The sequence below is a fragment of the Pseudophryne corroboree genome, unplaced genomic scaffold (genome assembly GCF_028390025.1).
Source record: "Pseudophryne corroboree isolate aPseCor3 unplaced genomic scaffold, aPseCor3.hap2 scaffold_962, whole genome shotgun sequence".
In the NCBI taxonomy this organism is placed as follows: domain Eukaryota; kingdom Metazoa; phylum Chordata; class Amphibia; order Anura; family Myobatrachidae; genus Pseudophryne; species Pseudophryne corroboree.
The window spans coordinates 145,001-163,662 of NW_026970542.1; the positions used below are offsets into that span (position 1 = coordinate 145,001).

The 18,662-nt window shown below is 47.8% G+C and overlaps 1 protein-coding gene across 1 annotated transcript in view; it reads right to left on the reverse strand.

Moving 5' to 3' along the window:
* LOC135048411 (MAGUK p55 subfamily member 4-like) overlaps positions 1 to 18,662 on the reverse strand; it is a gene marked incomplete at its 3' end in the record, with an annotated part of 166,229 nt that overhangs the window by 100,218 nt on the left and 47,349 nt on the right. The window contains exons 4-5 of the mRNA XM_063955538.1: positions 16,403 to 16,483; positions 9,404 to 9,535 (exon numbers count right to left, since the gene is read on the reverse strand). Of these exons, the coding sequence (XP_063811608.1) occupies positions 9,404 to 9,535; positions 16,403 to 16,483 (213 nt within the window). The remainder of the gene's footprint in view (positions 1 to 9,403; positions 9,536 to 16,402; positions 16,484 to 18,662) is intronic.

Consider the following 18,662-nt stretch of genomic DNA (forward strand, 5'->3'; position numbering starts at 1 on the left):
ATTATATATACGCTGTGTACCCAGCACTCATCCTGTTATGATGTGAATATATTATATATACGCTGTGTACAGAGTACAATGAGGCAGAACTCCTGAGTCTTGCTGGTGCAGTAAGATTTATTAAGTAAGATTCTGGATCAATAAATCTTACTGCACCAGCAAAACTCTGGAGTTTCGCCTCATTGTACTTGTTGGGAGGGGTCACGACCATTAGAGTTACTCACCGGGGTGTAGTATGAGTTGCCGGCGGCCGGCTCCCTGGCGGCCAGCTTACCGGCGCCGGGATCCCGACCGCCGGCTTCCCGACAGCAGGGCGAGTGCAAATGAGCTCCTTGAGGGCTCGCTGCGCTCGCCATGCTGCGGGCACGGTGGCTTGCGTAAGCGCCACGCTATCCTCCCTCCAGGGGGGTCGTGGACCCTCAAGAGGGAGAAAAGGTGTCGGTATGCCGGTTATCGGGATTCCGGCGCCCGTATACTGTGCGCCAGGATCCCAACAACTGGTATACTGAATACCACCTACACACCGCTGGCCCGGCACCCCACCGTCACTTTTTCTCTGCCAGTCTGCCAGGTGCGGGAGGGTGATGACATCACTTTCATGCTCGCAGCAGTCCTTTTCCTGGAAAAAGAAGAAGGTGCTGGCGGCGCCTCCGAGCAAGATCTAGGAGCTTGGTAGTGGTGTTTTACAGTGTGGCGGGGGTATGGCGTACTGGCAGACACACTCTTAATGGTACGCCGTACCGGAGCGTACCGCCACACTTGCAGGACTGACTGACACACACACACACAACGCAAAACATACTGACACACACGGCACAACACAAAACTTACACAGACACTACTTACTGACACACACACAATGCAAAACTTACTGATACAGACACAACACAAAACCTACTGACACTACTTACTGACAGACACTACTTACTTACTGACACACACACACACACACACCCCTCAAAACTTACTGACAGACACCACTTACGTAGCAGACCTCAGGGCCTGGTGTGGGCTGCTACTCACATGGTTTTGCATGCCCCCTCAGCTCTGACATCCAGGGACCCAGCTCACCTAAAAGACAGCAGCCTCCTGTCAAGACCCTTCCCCTCCTTCATGAGGCATGTTATTGTTGGGAAGCTGCAGCAGGAAAGGTATGCTGCAGATAGCTCCGAGGCTCCGCCCTCGTGTCCGTCCGAAGCCCTGCCCCCTCGTCCATCAAAACATAAATGCTTTTGCTGCAGCATACCTTTCCTGCTGCAGCTTTCCAACAATAACATGCCTCATGAAGGAGGGGAAGGGTCTTGACAGGAGGCTGCTGTCTCGGTGCTATTTCCGAGGCTCCGCCCCCTTGCAACCCGAAGCGGTCAGGACACAGGCTGACCAGTTTGGGGTGGAGCCGGTGAATGGGCAGCCGGAGGTGAGTGAGCTGACAGGAAATGTTTTTTTTCCTGGCAGCACTGGCTACTGCCTGCACTGCAGGGGGGTCTGTGGGCCTATTTTCAATGGGAAGCTTGGAGCTGCAGCTCCATCCGCCCCATTGTTAATCCGGCCATGTATATACATATATACATACACACACACACATACATACAGTACACGTATATATACGCATGTATATATATCATATATGTGTGTGTGTTTATACTCATACTTACCTACTCTCCCGGAAGCTGCGGGAGGCTCCCGTTTTTTGGGGTAGCCCCCCGCACCCCCGGAAGAGTGGGCAGGTCTCCCGCATCCTGCTCGCACCCTAGTGATGCGAGCAAGATGGAGAGATTACCTCCCGCGGGTCCGTCGGGTGGAGAAGGGGATAAAATGACGCAAATCGCGTCATTTTAGCCCCGCCCCGAGGACCCGCGAATCGCGGCATTTCCCGATGCGGGGGGTGGGGCTTAGTGATGTCACAGCCCGGCCCCGCCCCCCAAAGACACGTGCAGCGTCTCCTCTCTGGGCTTCTCCCGGAGAGGAGAAATCAAATGTAGGTAAGTATGGTTTATACTGTATGTATGTATCAGTGGCGCACCCAGGGGGGGTTTCCGAGTACCCAGAAACCCCCCTCCACTAAAAAAAAAAAAAAAAAATTTTTTTTTTTTTGCTGCATGAGTATTATTAATGGCTGTCTAGCGTCCTCTGCAGCCTGCTGTCTTCCTGGTGGCACTTGTAAGTGCTTAATAAAAGTTTACTTTATTTTAATTATAGTACATATATGTCCATGTGCATACATATATACACATGTATATACATACATACATAGAAACACACACACACATATGAGATACACACATATATATATATATATATATATATATACACGTGTACTGTATGTGTATATATACACATATATATATATGTGTGTATGCATGTTTAATATGCTATGTATATGTGTATATATATATATATATATATATATATATTGTGTGTATATACGGTATATATATGTGTGGATATGTATACAGGTTGAGTATCCCTTATCCAAAATCCCACATTTTTGGTTCCCCTACGGAGAAAATGACACATATACATATATATTATATATCTATATAATACATCTATATATACACACAATATATAATATATATGTTATTTTCTCAGTAGGGGACCCAAAAATGGGGGATTTTGAATTTTGTATAAGGGATACTCAACCTGTGTCAATATATATATATATATATATATATATATATATATATACACACACACACACACACTAGTTTTACGGATCCAGCATATACTGGGTCACCTCAGTCCCCACCCCCGTGATTTGCTCCACCCAGTTCTGGAAACCCCCCCATGCAAATCCTGCGTTTGCCACTGTGTATGTATGTATGTATGTATGTATGTATATACATTAGAGATGAGCGGGTTCGGTTCCTCGGAATCCGAACCCCCCCGAACTTCACGCTTTTTACACGGGTCCGAGGCAGACTCGGATCTTCCCGCCTTGCTCGGCTAACCCGAGCGCGCCCGAACGTCATCATCCCGCTGTCGGATTCTCGCGAGGCTCGTATTCTATCGCGAGACTCGGATTCTATATAAGGAGCCGCGCGTCGCCGCCATTTTCACACGTGCATTGAGATTGATAGGGAGATGACGTGGCTGGCGTCCTCTCCGTTTAGATAGAGAGTGAGACACTTGATTTACTGGAGCATTAGGAGTACTCAGAGAGTGCAGAGTTTTGCTGATAGTTATACTAGTGACCACCAGTTTTATTTATTATTTAATATAATCCGTTCTCTGCCTGAAAAAAAACGATACACAGTCACATACCATATCTGTGCTCAGCCTCAGTGTGCTGCATGATAATATCATCTATGTATATCTGACTGTGCTGAGTAGTGCTCACTGCTCACACAGCTTAATTGTGGGGGAGACTGGGGAGCAGTTATAGCAGGAGTACATATTTAACAGTGCACACTTTTGCTGCCAGAGTGCCAGTGTGACTGACCAGCAGTGACCACCAGTATATTGTCTGCCTGAAAAAGTTAAACACTCGTGTGGTGTTTTTTTTTTAAATTCTATATATAAACGCATTCTGCTGACAGTGTCCAGCAGGTCCGTCATTCATTATATCTTCTTCATACTAGTAGTTTAGGAGTCTGCAGTGCTGACAGTGTCCAGCAGGTCCGTCATTATATAATATATACCTGTCCTGCAGTAGTGATATATATATATTTTTTATATCATTATCATCCAGTCTATACTAGCAGACGCAGTACGGTAGTCCACGGCTGTAGCTACCTCTGTGTCGGCAGTGCTCGTCAATATTTGTATACCTACCTGTGGTGGTTTTTTTTTTTTTCTATCTTCTTCATACTAGTAGTTTAGGAGTCTGCAGTGCTGACAGTGTCCAGCAGGTCCGTCATTATATAATATATACCTGTCCTGCAGTAGTGATATATATATATTTTTTATATCATTATCATCCAGTCTATACTAGCAGACGCAGTACGGTAGTCCACGGCTGTAGCTACCTCTGTGTCGGCAGTCGCTCGTCCATAATTGTATACCTACCTGTGGTGGGTTTTTTTTTTCTATCTTCTTCATACTAGTAGTTTAGGAGTCTGCAGTGCTGACAGTGTCCAGCAGGTCCGTCATTATACAATATATACCTGTCCTGCAGTAGTGATATATATATATTTTTTATATCATTATCATCCAGTCTATACTAGCAGACGCAGTACGGTAGTCCACGGCTGTAGCTACCTCTGTGTCGGCAGTCGCTCGTCCATAATTGTATACCTACCTGTGGTGGTTTTTTTTTCTTTCTATCTTCTTCATACTAGTAGTTAAGGAGTCTGCAGTGCTGACAGTGTCCAGCAGGTCCGTCATTATACAATATATACCTGTCCTGCAGTAGTGATATATATATATTTTTTATATCATTATCATCCAGTCTATACTAGCAGACGCAGTACGGTAGTCCACGGCTGTAGCTACCTCTGTGTCGGCAGTCGCTCATCCATAATTGTATACCTACCTGTGGTGGTTTTTTTTTTTTCTATCTTCTTCATACTAGTAGTTTAGGAGTCTGCAGTGCTGACAGTGTCCAGCAGGTCCGTCATTATACAATATATACCTGTCCTGCAGTAGTGATATATATATATTTTTTATATCATTATCATCCAGTCTATACTAGCAGACGCAGTACGGTAGTCCACGGCTGTAGCTACCTCTGTGTCGGCAGTCGCTCGTCCATAATTGTATACCTACCTGTGGTGGTTTTTTTTTTCTTTCTATCTTCTTCATACTAGTAGTTTAGGAGTCTGCAGTGCTGACAGTGTCCAGCAGGTCCGTCATTATACAATATATACCTGTCCTGCAGTAGTGATATATATATATTTTTTATATCATTATCATCCAGTCTATACTAGCAGACGCAGTACGGTAGTCCACGGCTGTAGCTACCTCTGTGTCGGCAGTCGCTCGTCATCCATAAGTATACTAGTATCCATCCATCTCCATTGTTTACCTGAGGTGCCTTTTAGTTGTGCCTATTAAAATATGGAGAACAAAAATGTTGAGGTTCCAAAAATAGGGAAAGATCAAGATCCACTTCCACCTCGTGCTGAAGCTGCTGCCACTAGTCATGGCCGAGACGATGAAATGCCATCAACGTCATCTGCCAAGGCCGATGCCCAATGTCATAGTACAGAGCATGTAAAATCCAAAACACCAAAATATCAGTAAAAAAAGGACTCAAAAATCTAAAATAAAATCGTCGGAGGAGAAGCGTAAACTTGCCAATATGCCATTTACCACACGGAGTGGCAAGGAACGGCTGAGGCCCTGGCCTATGTTCACCGCTAGTGGTTCAGCTTCACATGAGGATGGAAGCACTCAGCCTCTCGCTAGAAAAATGAAAAGACTTAAGCTGGCAAAAGCACAGCAAAGAACTGTGCGTTCTTTGAAATCACAAATCCACAAGGAGAGTCCAATTGTGTCGGTTGCGATGCCTGACCTTCCCAACACTGGACGTGAAGAGCATGCGCCTTCCACCATTTGCACGCCCCCTGCAAGTGCTGGAAGGAGCACCCGCAGTCCAGTTCCTGATAGTCAGATTGAAGATGTCAGTGTTGAAGTACACCAGGATGAGGAGGATATGGGTGTTGCTGGCGCTGGGGAGGAAATTGACTAGGAGGATTCTGATGGTGAGGTGGTTTGTTTAAGTCAGGCACCCGGGGAGACACCTGTTGTCCGTGGGAGGAATATGGCCATTGACATGCCTGGTGAAAATACCAAAAAAATCAGCTCTTCAGTGTGGAAGTATTTCAACAGAAATGCGGACAACATTTGTCAAGCCGTGTGTTGCCTTTGTCAAGCTGTAATAAGTAGGGGTAAGGACGTTAACCACCTCGGAACATCCTCCCTTATACGTCACCTGCAGCGCATTCATCATAAGTCAGTGACAAGTTCAAAAACTTTGGGCGACAGCGGAAGCAGTCCACTGACCAGTAAATCCCTTCCTCTTGTAACCAAGCTCACGCAAACCACCCCACCAACTCCCTCAGTGTCAATTTCCTCCTTCCCCAGGAATGCCAATAGTCCTGCAGGCCATGTCACTGGCAATTCTGACGAGTCCTCTCCTGCCTGGGATTCCTCCGATGCATCCTTGCGTGTAACGCTTACTGCTGCTGGCGCTGCTGTTGTTGCTGCTGGGAGTCGATGGTCATCCCAGAGGGGAAGTCGTAAGACCACTTTTACTACTTCCACCAAGCAATTGACTGTCCAACAGTCCTTTGCGAGGAAGATGAAATATCACAGCAGTCATCCTGCTGCAAAGCGGATAACTGAGGCCTTGGCATCCTGGGCGGTGAGAAACGTGGTTCCGGTATCCATCATTACTGCAGAGCCAACTAGAGACTTGTTGGAGGTACTGTGTCCCCGGTACCAAATACCATCTAGGTTCCATTTCTCTAGGCAGGCGATACCGAAAATGTACAAAGACCTCAGAAAAAGACTCACCAGTGTCCTAAAAAATGCAGTTGTACCCAATGTCCACTTAACCACGGACATGTGGACAAGTGGAGCAGGGCAGACTCAGGACTATATGACTGTGACAGCCCACTGGGTAGATGTATGGATTCCCGCCGCAAGAACAGCAGCGGCGGCACCAGTAGCAGCATCTCGCAAACGCCAACTCTTTCCTAGGCAGGCTACGCTTTGTATCACCGCTTTCCAGAATACGCACACAGCTAAAAACCTCTTACGGCAACTGAGGAAGATCATCGCAGAATGGCTTACCCAATTGGACTCTCCTGTGGATTTGTGGCATCGGACAAAGCCAGCAATATTGTGTGTGCATTAAATATGGGCAAATTCCAGCACGTCCCATGTTTTGCACATACCTTGAATTTGGTGGTGCAGAATTATTTAAAAAACGAGAGGGGCGTGCAAGAGATGCTGTCGGTGGCCAGAAGAATTGCGGGACACTTTCGGCGTACAGGCACCACGTACAGAAGACTGGAGCACCACCAAAAACGCCTGAACCTGCCCTGCCATCATCTGAAGCAAGAAGTGGTAACGAGGTGGAATTCAACCCTCTATATGCTTCAGAGGTTGGAGGAGCAGCAAAAGGCCATTCAAGCCTATACAACTGAGCACGATATAGGAGGTGGAATGCACCTGTCTCAAGCGCAGTGGAAAATGATTTCAACGTTGTGCAAGGTTCTGCAACCTTTTGAACTTGCCACACGTGAAGTCAGTTCAGACACTGCCAGCCTGAGTCAGGTCATTCCCCTCATCATGCTTTTGCAGAAGAAGCTGAAGACATTGAAGGAGGAGCTAACACAGAGCGATTCCGCTAGGCATGTGGGACTTGTGGATGGAGCCCTTAATTCGCTTAACAAGGATTCACGGGTGGTCAATCTGTTGAAATCAGAGCACTACATTTTGGCCACCGTGCTCGATCCTAGATTTAAAACCTACCTTGGATCTCTCTTTCCGGCAGACACAAGTCTGCAGGGGTTCAAAGAACTGCTGGTGAGAAAATTGTCAAGTCAAGCGGAACGCGACCTGTCAACATCTCCTCCTTCACATTCTCCCGCAACTGGGGGTGCGAGGAAAAGGCTCAGAATTCCGAGCTCACCCGCTGGCGGTGATGCAGGGCAGTCTGGAGCGACTGCTGATGCTGACATCTGGTCCGGACTGAAGGACCTGACAACGATTACGGACATGTCGTCTACTGTCACTGCATATGATTCTCTCCCCATTGAAAGAATGGTGGAGGATTATATGAGTGACCGCATCCAAGTAGGCACGTCAGACAGTCCGTACGTATACTGGCAGGAAAAAGAGGCAATTTGGAGGCCCTTGCACAAACTGGCTTTATTCTACCTAAGTTGCCCTCCCACAAGTGTGTACTCCGAAAGAGTGTTTAGTGCCGCCGCTCACCTTGTCAGCAATCGGCGTACGAGGTTACATCCAGAAAATGTGGAGAAGATGATGTTCATTAAAATGAATTATAATCAATTCCTCCGTGGAGACATTCACCAGCAGCAATTGCCTCCACAAAGTACACAGGGAGCTGTGATGGTGGATTCCAGTGGGGACGAATTGATAATCTGTGAGGAGGGGGATGTACACGGTGATGAATTGGAGGATGATGATGAGGTGGACATCTTGCCTCTGTAGAGCCAGTTTGTGCAAGGAGAGATTAATTGCTTCTTTTTTGGTGGGGGTCCAAACCAACCCGTCATTTCAGTCACAGTCGTGTGGCAGACCCTGTCACTGAAATTATGGGTTGGTTAAAGTGTGCATGTCCTGTTTATACAACATAAGGGTGGGTGGGAGGGCCCAAGGACAATTCCATCTTGCACCTCTTTTTTCTTTCATTTTTCTTTGCGTCATGTGCTGTTTGGGGAGTGTTTTTTGGAAGGGCCAGCCTGCGTGACACTGCAGTGCCACTCCTAGATGGGCCAGGTGTTTGTGTCGGCCACTTGGGTCGTTGAGCTTAGTCATCCAGCGACCTCGGTGCAAATTTTAGGACTAAAAATAATATTGTGAGGTGTGAGGTGTTCAGAATAGACTGAAAATTAGTGGAAATTATGGTTATTGAGGTTAATAATACTTTGGGATCAAAATGACCCCCAAATTCTATGATTTAAGCTGTTTTTTAGGTTTTTTTTTAAAAAACACCCGAATCCAAAACACACCCGAATCCGACAAAAAAAATTCGGTGAGGTTTTGCCAAAACGCGTTCGAACCCAAAACACGGCCGCGGAACCGAACCCAAAACCAAAACACAAAACCCGAAAAATTTCCGGTGCACATTATACATGTGTATATATGTATGCACATGGATATATATGTACTATAATTAAAATAAAGTAAGCTTTTATTAAGCACTTACAAGTGCCACCAGGAAGACAGCAGGCTGCAGAGGACGCTAGACATTAATAATACTCATGCAGCAAGTATTTTTTTAGTGGAGCGGGGGGGGGGTTTTCTGGGTGCTCAGAAACCTCCCCTGCGTGCGCCACTGACCTCAGAAATGCAATTTTTAATAGACAGAGGTCTCAATGTTTAGCTTCCAGGATAGCACCTTGAAACGTGATGCCTATATTCAGAAGGACGGTGTTATGTGACATAAACTACCACACCACTGTGTGTCATCTGACCATTCACCAATCCACAACAATTTGCTACAAAAAGTGCATTCCACAATACACTGAACACAATAATTGCACACTGGTTAGTACAGGTGACACTCATTTTCTCCAGGGTACATGTCCTGGTATGTTTGAGTGTTAGGCAGTAACTGCACAGTATACAACCTCTATATCCAGCAGCATGAGAGACTGAGCACACGTTTCACATTCTATACATTATATCTATACAGTGTGACAGCATTGGGAGAGGAGTATCTGGGTACAGGCCACAACAACAAATGTCACCATACATCTCTTACCAGGGGCTGCTTGTTCTTTACCAGGCACACAATCCTCATGGCCTCCTCACTCTCTGGAATGTTGTCCGGCAGGGGAGGAAGAATGGGCTCAAAGTCTTTCTGAGCCACTATATCATGGGCAGAGAGCAGCGCCTGAGGGGTACAAGTATACGTCAGGCATGAACGGATATATAATACTGTTCTACAAGCATGAAGAAGGGTCAGTAAGGAGGTTACAGGAGCCTATGTTATAGTAACCGGACGGCTGTAGACGAGACCTGTAGATTCACCCATTTTAGAATGTAAGCTCTCACGAGCAGGGCCCTCTTCCCTCATGTGCTTATCCTTTTCTTACTTTAATACTCCTCAACTGCCCAGATCCCACAGTTTTGTGGCCACCTTGGAACTTATCTCTGTCATTTACCGGTGTAGTCATGCTTAGTTACCCCGTACTTGTCCTGTATTGTCTTCACCTGTAAGTCACTGTTTTCCTGTTGTGATTATGTGCATATGTACTCTGTAACTGGGCGCTGCGGAACCCTTGTGGCGCCATATACATACAGGATAACACTTCTCTATGCTGGCATTCAATGTGGACACACAGGGCCTGATGTGGACAGAAATTCAACGTTGCTTGCAAGCAGTTTTGAATTTCCGTCTGACTTGAAGGAGACATGCGATCCCAGCACTTCAACCGACGTCGCAAGCTGGCGTACAACATCGTGAACATTGGTCGTGAAGTTCCATGCGGACGGCCAGCTGAGTAAGCCAGAGCTTGCGCAGCTGACCAACGAAGCAGGTGGTGACACGCAGACCCTTGGCTCTCCCGTCCCAGAAAATGGGAAACACAGCCCTTCGCTCGCCCCCTCCCCACCCCTCAATGCCGGTCAATCAAGCAGCAGTGGCAGAGGGAACTCCGTAACACAGCGCACGGTCCGTTCTATGTATGATGGATCACAATATCTGCGTCCTCCTTGTAATCAGGCCCGCAGTCTGCGCAAATGATTTCTATTATATATACTTACTCTCCAGTATTATATATATATATATATATATATATATATATAGTTATTTTATTCACCTTTTTCATACTTTACCATCCACGTGGACTACGATTGGGAATAGTCACCTGTGCCGAGCGCAGAGGTAGTGGAGTGAGGCACCTTGCCCGAAGAACGGGGAGCGCGCAGTTCACTAATGAGGCTTATTTGTGACAAAACACCTAAAACACAACAACCAGTGCCTGCCATGTCCATGTCGACCTTTTGACAGGGGTCAGAGAGGAACAAGCAGAGGTGACCCTAATCGCCCAGCGCTGCACCGAAGCATAAGGGAACCAGCCGGAGGAAACACCCAGCGCCGCAGTCCACACAAGGCGAGCGCATTGGAGCGCACTCAACCAGCCGGGCACCGACTATTTATCCCGGTAAGTTAGGGATATCTAGGGAGAGTGAGCAAGTCATCCTAACTGTTAAACACCAAGCGGCTCTATGACGCGGCTTCGCATCAAAGGACCCCTTACGCCCCAGAGTCCTTACGCCCCGGACCCCTTACACCCTTTCACAAAAGGGCTGTTAACATTTAAACCTATTAACCCCTTTTTTTCCCTTACAGGTACTAGCGCATTTTTATCACACTTTTAAGCGCTCCTTTTTATTCCATTCCATTGACCTTTTGCCCCTGTCTATTTATTCCCTGTCGACCTAACAAATATTAACCATTAGTGGTCGACCTACTGACTGTAGATCTAATAATCCACACCCGTGATGAAGTGTTGTGTGGGGTTCGGACGGAACCATGACAGGGGTAGGCTTGGGTTTGAGTGGTGGGTACAGATCCATGAAAGGGACTGTACAGCAGAGGGTGATGCGGGTGGGTGGGGGTTATGCCGTGCCCAATATACTAATATATCTATCTATCTACAGTGCATCTGGAAAGTATTCACAGCGCTTCACTTTTTCCACATTTTGATAAGTTACAGTCTTATTTCAAAATGGAATAAATTTATTTTTCCCTCAAAATTCTACACACAATACCCCATAATGACAACGTGAAAAAAAATTACATATTTGCAAATTTACTAAAAATAAAAAACGAAGAAATCACATGTACATAAGTATTCACAGCCTTTGCTCAATACTTTGTTGATGCACCTTTGGCAGCAATTACAGCCTCAGGTCTTTTTGAATATGATGCAACAAGCTTGGCACACCTATCTTTGGGCAGTTGCGCCCATTCTTCTTTGCAGCACCTCTCAAGCTCCATCAGGTTGGATGGGAAGCGTTGGTGCACAGCCATTTTCAGATTTCTCCAGAGATGTTCAATCAGATTCAAGTCTGGGCTCTGGCTGGGCCACTCAAGGACATTCACAGAGTTGTCCTGAAGCCACTCCTTTGATATCTTGGCTGTATGTTTAGGGTTGTTGTCCTGCTGAAAGATGAACCGTCGCCCCAGTCTGAGGTCAAGAGCGCTCTGGAGCAGGTTTTCATCCAGGATGTCTCTGTACATCACTGCTTTCATCTTTCCCTCTATCCTGACTAGTCTCCCAGTTCCTGCCACTGAAAAACATTCCCACAGCATTTTGCTACCACCGCCATGCTTCACTGTAGGGATGGTATTGTCCTGGTGATGAGCAGTGCCTGGTTTCCTCCAAACATGACGCCTGGCATTCATGCCAAAGAGTTCAATATTTGTCTCATCAACCCTGAGAATTTTACCAGAGAATTTTGTTTCTCATGGTCTGAGAGTCCTTCAGGTGCATTTTGGCAAACTCCAGGTGGGCTGCCATGTGCTTTTTTACTAAGGGGTGGCTTCCGTCTGGCCACTCTACCATACAGGTCTGATTGGTGGATTGCTGCATATATGGTTGTCCTTCTGGAAGGTTCTCCTCTCTCCACAGAGGAATGCTGTAGCTCTGACAGAGTGACCATTGGGTTCTTGGTCACCTCCCTGACTAGGGCCCTTCTCCTCCGATCGCTCAGTTTAGACGGCCAGCTAGCTCTAGGAAGAGTCCTGGTGGTTCCAAACTTCTTCCATTTAAGGGTGATGGAGGCCACTGTGCTCATTTGGACCTTCAAAGCAGCAGATATTTTTCTGTACCCTTCCCCAGATTTGTGCCTCGAGACAATCCTGTCTCAGAGATCTACAGAAAATTCCTTTGACTTCATGCTTGGTTTGTGATCAGACATGCATTGTCAAGTGTGGGACCTTATACAGACAGGTATGTGCCTTTCCAAATCATGTCCAATCAACTGAATTTACCACAGGTGGACTCCAATTAAGCTGTAGGAACATCTCAAGGATGATCAGTGGAAACAGGACACACCTGAGCTTAATTTTGAGCTTCATGGTAAAGGCTGTGAAAACTTATGATTTCTTAGTTTTTTTATTTTTAATAAATTAGCAAAATTCTCAAAAAAAAAACTTTCACGTTTTCATTATGGAGTATTGTGTGTAGAATTTTGAGGGAAAAATGATTTTTTTCCCAATTTGGAATAAGGCTGTAACATAACAAAATGTGGAAACAGTGAAGCGCTGTGAATACTTTCCGGATGCACTCTATCTTAGGGGTATATTTACTAACATTCGTAATTCTCCCGATTTGGTGGGAGAATAATCACGAATGACATCGAAAGTGTAAAACTGCAACTTTTTGAATTTGTTACGACGGATTTACTAAGCTGTCGTATTCGGGTTTTTCTTTTGTTCCGATGTCGATGTCATTCGTGTTTTATTTTTTTATTTTTACGGCAGTGATTAGCAAAACACTGACGACTTTTTTACAATGAATCTCGGCCGGATCTGTGTGATCCGTGCTGGGGTTCATTTTTTTTTTTTTTTTTTTAATTAAACACTGTAAAATCCAAAAAAAAAAATTGCGTGGGGTCCCCTCTCCTAAGCATAACCAGCCTCGGGCTCTTTGAGCCGATCCTGGTAGCAAAAATATGGGGAAAAAATTGACAGGGGTTCCCCCATATTTAAGCAACCAGCATCGGACTCTGCGCCTGGTCCTGGTTCCAAAAATACGGGGGACAAAAAGAGTAGGGGTCCCCCGTATTTTTAAAACCAGCACCGGGCTCCACTAGCTGGACAGATAATGCCACAGCCGGGGGTCACTTTGATATAGTGCCCTGCGGCCGTGGCATCAAAAATCCAACTAGTCACTCCTGGCCGGGGTACCCTGGGGGAGTGGGGACCCCTTCAATCAAGGGGTCCCCCCCCAGCCACCCAAGGGCCAGGGGTGAAGCCCGAGGCTGTCCCCCCCCATCCAATGGGCTGCGGATGGGGGGGCTGATAGCCTTTTGTGATAATGAAAAGATATTGTTTTTAGTAGCAGTACTACAAGGCCCAGCAAGCCTCCCCCGCATGCTGGTACTTGGAGAACCACAAGTACCAGCATGCGGCGGAAAAACGGGCCCGCTGGTACCTGTAGTACTACTACTAAAAAAATACCCAAAAAAAGACAAGACACACACACCGTGAAAGTAAAGATTTATTACATACATGCACACAAACATACATACATACTTACCTTATGTTCACACGAGGGTCTGTCCTCTTCTCCAGTAGAATCCAAGGGGTACCTGTTGAATAAATTCTACTCACCAGATCCCGGGTCCCAGGGTCCTCGGGGCAACCATTTGTAATCCAGGTACTTGAATAAAATAACAAAACGGATACCCGAGCCACGAACTGAAAGGGGCCCCATGTTTTCACATGGGACTCCTTTCCCCGAATGCCAGAAACCCACTCTGACTGATGTCTAAGTGGGTTTCTTCAGCCAATCAGGGAGCGCTACGTTGTAGCACCCTCCTGATCGGCTGTGTGCTCCTGTACTGTCTGACAGGCGGCACACGGCAGTGTTACAATGTAGCGCCTATGCGCTCCATTGTAACCAATGGTGGGAACTTTCTGCCCTGCGGTTGACCTAAAGTGACGTCACCGCTGAGCAGAAAGTTCCCACCATTGGTTACAATGGAGCGCATAGGCGCTACATTGTAACACTGCCGTGTGCCGCCTGTCAGTCAGTACAGGAGCACACAGCCGATCAGGAGGGTGCTACAACGTAGCGCTCCCTGATTGGCTGAAGAAACCCACTTAGACATCAGTCAGAGTGGGTTTCTGGCATTCGGGGAAAGGAGTCCCATGTGAAAACATGGGGCCCCTTTCAGTTCGTGGCTCGGGTATCCGTTTTGTTATTTTATTCAAGTACCTGGATTACAAATGGTTGCCCCGAGGACCCTGGGACCCGGGATCTGGTGAGTAGAATTTATTCAACAGGTACCCCTTGGATTCTACTGGAGAAGAGGACAGACCCTCGTGTGAACATAAGGTAAGTATGTATGTATGTTTGTGTGCATGTATGTAATAAATCTTTACTTTCACGGTGTGTGTGTCTTGTCTTTTTTTGGGTATTTTTTTAGTAGTAGTACTACAGGTACCAGCGGGCCCGTTTTTCCGCCGCATGCTGGTACTTGTGGTTCTCCAAGTACCAGCATGCGGGGGAGGCTTGCTGGGCCTTGTAGTACTGCTACTAAAAACAATATCTTTTAATTATCACAAAAGGCTATCAGCCCCCCCATCCGCAGCCCATTGGATGGGGGGGGACAGCCTCGGGCTTCACCCCTGGCCCTTGGGTGGCTGGGGGGGGGACCCCTTGATTGAAGGGGTCCCCACTCCCCCAGGGTACCCCGGCCAGGGGTGACTAGTTGGATATTTGATGCCACGGCCGCAGGGCACTATATAAAAGTGACCCCCGGCTGTGGCATTATCTGTCCAGCTAGTGGAGCCCGGTGCTGGTTTTAAACATACGGGGGACCCCTACTCTTTTTGTCCCCCGTATTTTTGGAACCAGGACCAGGCGCAGAGCCCGATGCTGGTTGCTTAAATATGGGGGAACCCCTGTCATTTTTCCCCCCATATTTCTGCAACCAGGATCGGCTCAAAGAGCCCGAGGCTGGTTATGCTTAGGAGGGGGGACCCCACGCAATTTTTTTTTTAGAAAATAATCACTTTCCCACCCCTTCCCACTGATATACATGCACGGATCTCATGGATCCCTGCATGCCTATACAATCACGGTAAAAAAAAGCAGGTCTGTTTTTTTTAAGCACTTTTTTACGAGTTGTAATTTTTCACGGCAGGGTTTGTTTTTTTTTTGCTTTGCACTTCTTAGTAAATTACCGAGATTCATACTTAAACAGCCGCGTTTTGATCGATGGTGTATTCATTTGTATTTTTTTTGTTGGACTTCCAAAAAATTACGAATGCCCTCATCACTGCCGTGATTATTGCTTAGTAAATTACCGAGATGACACTTTGATGAAAAAACGGCATCTCGGTCAAAATCGGGACCTTAGTAAATTTACCCCTAACTATCTATGTAATATATATATGTCTACAGTACGTTTTCTTACTGGTGGGATGTACTAAAGGAAAAATGCGGTAAAACCCCCGAAAATGGGGGTTTTACCGCATTTTCAAATTTACTAAGATCCTACCACCGCGTTTTTGCCGTCCAGGGTATCACCATCTCTGGATGGCGATACCCTATAGAAGCTTATGGGCCCTATAGTAGCCTATCGCCGGCCGCCGCAGCCTGCCGCCCCCGCCGCAGATGCCTCCCCCCCCTCCCCCCCGGCTTACCATCCTCCAGGCTGCCCGGGACCCGGAAGGTAATCTCCTCCTCCCCCTAGCAACGCAGCCGGAGGCCCTTCCGGCTGCAGGGGGGGGGGGGGCAGAGTGGAGGCGCCGGGGGCAGCTTGCTGCTGCTTCCCGGCGTCCAGGCAGTGTGGGGACCCCTGGGAGGTGACGCAGACCCCCCGCAGACCACCTCACAGGTATTGCGGCGGGCCTCCGTCACCGCATTGCGATATTGACCGCATATGTTAGTACATATGTGATCAACATCGCTGCGGTAGGTGGCGAGGGGCGGCGATGTATCTTAATACATCCCGCCCATTGTATGGGAAACAGTATATGCAGATCAGTATTCTAGCTAGTACTATGGATGTGTCTTGCCTTGACGTGTGGGCCTCTCAGAAGACGCCTTAGTTCACGAGATTCAGCAGAAGGAGCGCATTCACGCAGGACATCAGCAACCTGCCAACACAACAAATAAATAACATTTCACTGAAATCATGGTCACAACAACAAGAAATCTTTCATATGGATATATCCCAATTATACTAATACGAACCAGTTATGCGCACATGGCCCAGTAATGTGAATGTGACCCAGCTATCTGGCCAATACTTAGTCATGCCAATGTTGTGCACGGTTTGGATATGGAATCCTGGCGGTCAGGATCCCTGAGGTCAAAATACCGACCCCAGCCGCCAGAATGCCGTCAGTGGGGCGAGCGCTAGAAAGCCACTTGCAGGCTCGCTACAAGTTCTATTCCCACTCTATGGGTGTCGTGGACAAGTGCTTAACATCATTTAGCCACCTATGTCCAGCCCAGTGGCTCCCAAACTTGGTCCTCAACACACCTCAGCAGTTTAGGTTATAAGGATATCCATGCTTGAGCACAGGTGACTTAATTAGTACCTCAATCAGTTTGATTATACCATCTGGCCAGTAAGGCATGAGTGAGGGAACTGGCCAGTAAGGCATGAGGCAGGGAACTGGTCAGTAAGGCATGAGGTAGGGAACTGGTCAGTAAGGCATGAGTGAGGGAACTGGCCAGTAAGGCATGAGTGAGGGAACTGGCCAGTAAGGCATGAGTGAGGGAACTGGCCAGTAAGGCATGAGTGAGGGAACTGGCCAGTAAGGCATGAGTGAGGGAACTGGTCAGTAAGGCATGAGTGAGGGAACTGGCCAGTAAGGCATGAGGTAGGGAACTGGCCAGTAAGGCATGAGGTAGGGAACTGGCCAGTAAGGCATGAGTGAGGGAACTGGCCAGTAAGGCATGAGTGAGGGAACTGGCCAGTAAGGCATGAGTGAGGGAACTGGCCAGTAAGGCATGAGTGAGGGAACTGGCCAGTAAGGCATGAGGCAGGGAACTGGTCAGTAAGGCATGAGTGAGGGAACTGGCCAGTAAGGCATGAGTGAGGGAACTGGCCAGTAAGGCATGAGTGAGGGAACTGGCCAGTAAGGCATGAGTGAGGGAACTGGCCAGTAAGGCATGAGTGAGGGAACTGGCCAGTAAGGCATGAGTGAGGGAACTGGCCAGTAAGGCATGAGGCAGGGAACTGGTCAGTAAGGCATGAGTGAGGGAACTGGCCAGTAAGGCATGAGTGAGGGAACTGGCCAGTAAGGCATGAGGCAGGGAACTGGTCAGTAAGGCATGAGTGAGGGAACTGGCCAGTAAGGCATGAGTGAGGGAACTGGCCAGTAAGGCATGAGTGAGGGAACTGGCCAGTAAGGCATAAGTGAGGGAACTGGCCAGTAAGGCATGAGTGAGGGAACTGGCCAGTAAGGCATGAGTGAGGGAACTGGCCAGTAAGGCATGAGGCAGGGAACTGGTCAGTAAGGCATGAGGCAGGGAACTGGTCAGTAAGGCATAAGTGAGGGAACTGGCCAGTAAGGCATGAGGCAGGGAACTGGCCAGTAAGGCATGAGGCAGGGAACTGGCCAGTAAGGCATGAGGCAGGGAACTGGTCAGTAAGGCATGAGTGAGGGAACTGGCCAGTAAGGCATGAGTGAGGGAACTGGCCAGTAAGGCATGAGTGAGGGAACTGGCCAGTAAGGCATGAGTGAGGGAACTGGCCAGTAAGGCATGAGTGAGGGAACTGGCCAGTAAGGCATGAGTGAGGGAACTGGCCAGTAAGGCATGAGTGAGGGAACTGGCCAGTAAGGCATGAGTGAGGGAACTGGCCAGTAAGGCATGAGTTCGGGAACTGGCCAGTAAGGCATGAGTTCGGGAACTGGCCAGTAAGGCATGAGTTCGGGAACTGGCCAGTAAGGCATGAGTTCGGGAACTGGCCAGTAAGGCATGAGTTCGGGAACTGGCCAGTAAGGCATGAGTTCGGGAACTGGCCAGTAAGGCATGAGTTCGGGAACTGGCCAGTAAGGCATGAGTTCGGGAACTGGCCAGTAAGGCATGAGTTCGGGAACTGGCCAGTAAGGCATGAGTTCGGGAACTGGCCAGTAAGGCATGAGTTCGGGAACTGGCCAGTAAGGCATGAGTTCGGGAACTGGCCAGTAAGGCATGAGTTCGGGAACTGGCCAGTAAGGCATGAGTTCGGGAACTGGCCAGTAAGGCATGAGTTCGGGAACTGGCCAGTAAGGCATGAGTTCGGGAACTGGCCAGTAAGGCATGAGTTCGGGAACTGACCAG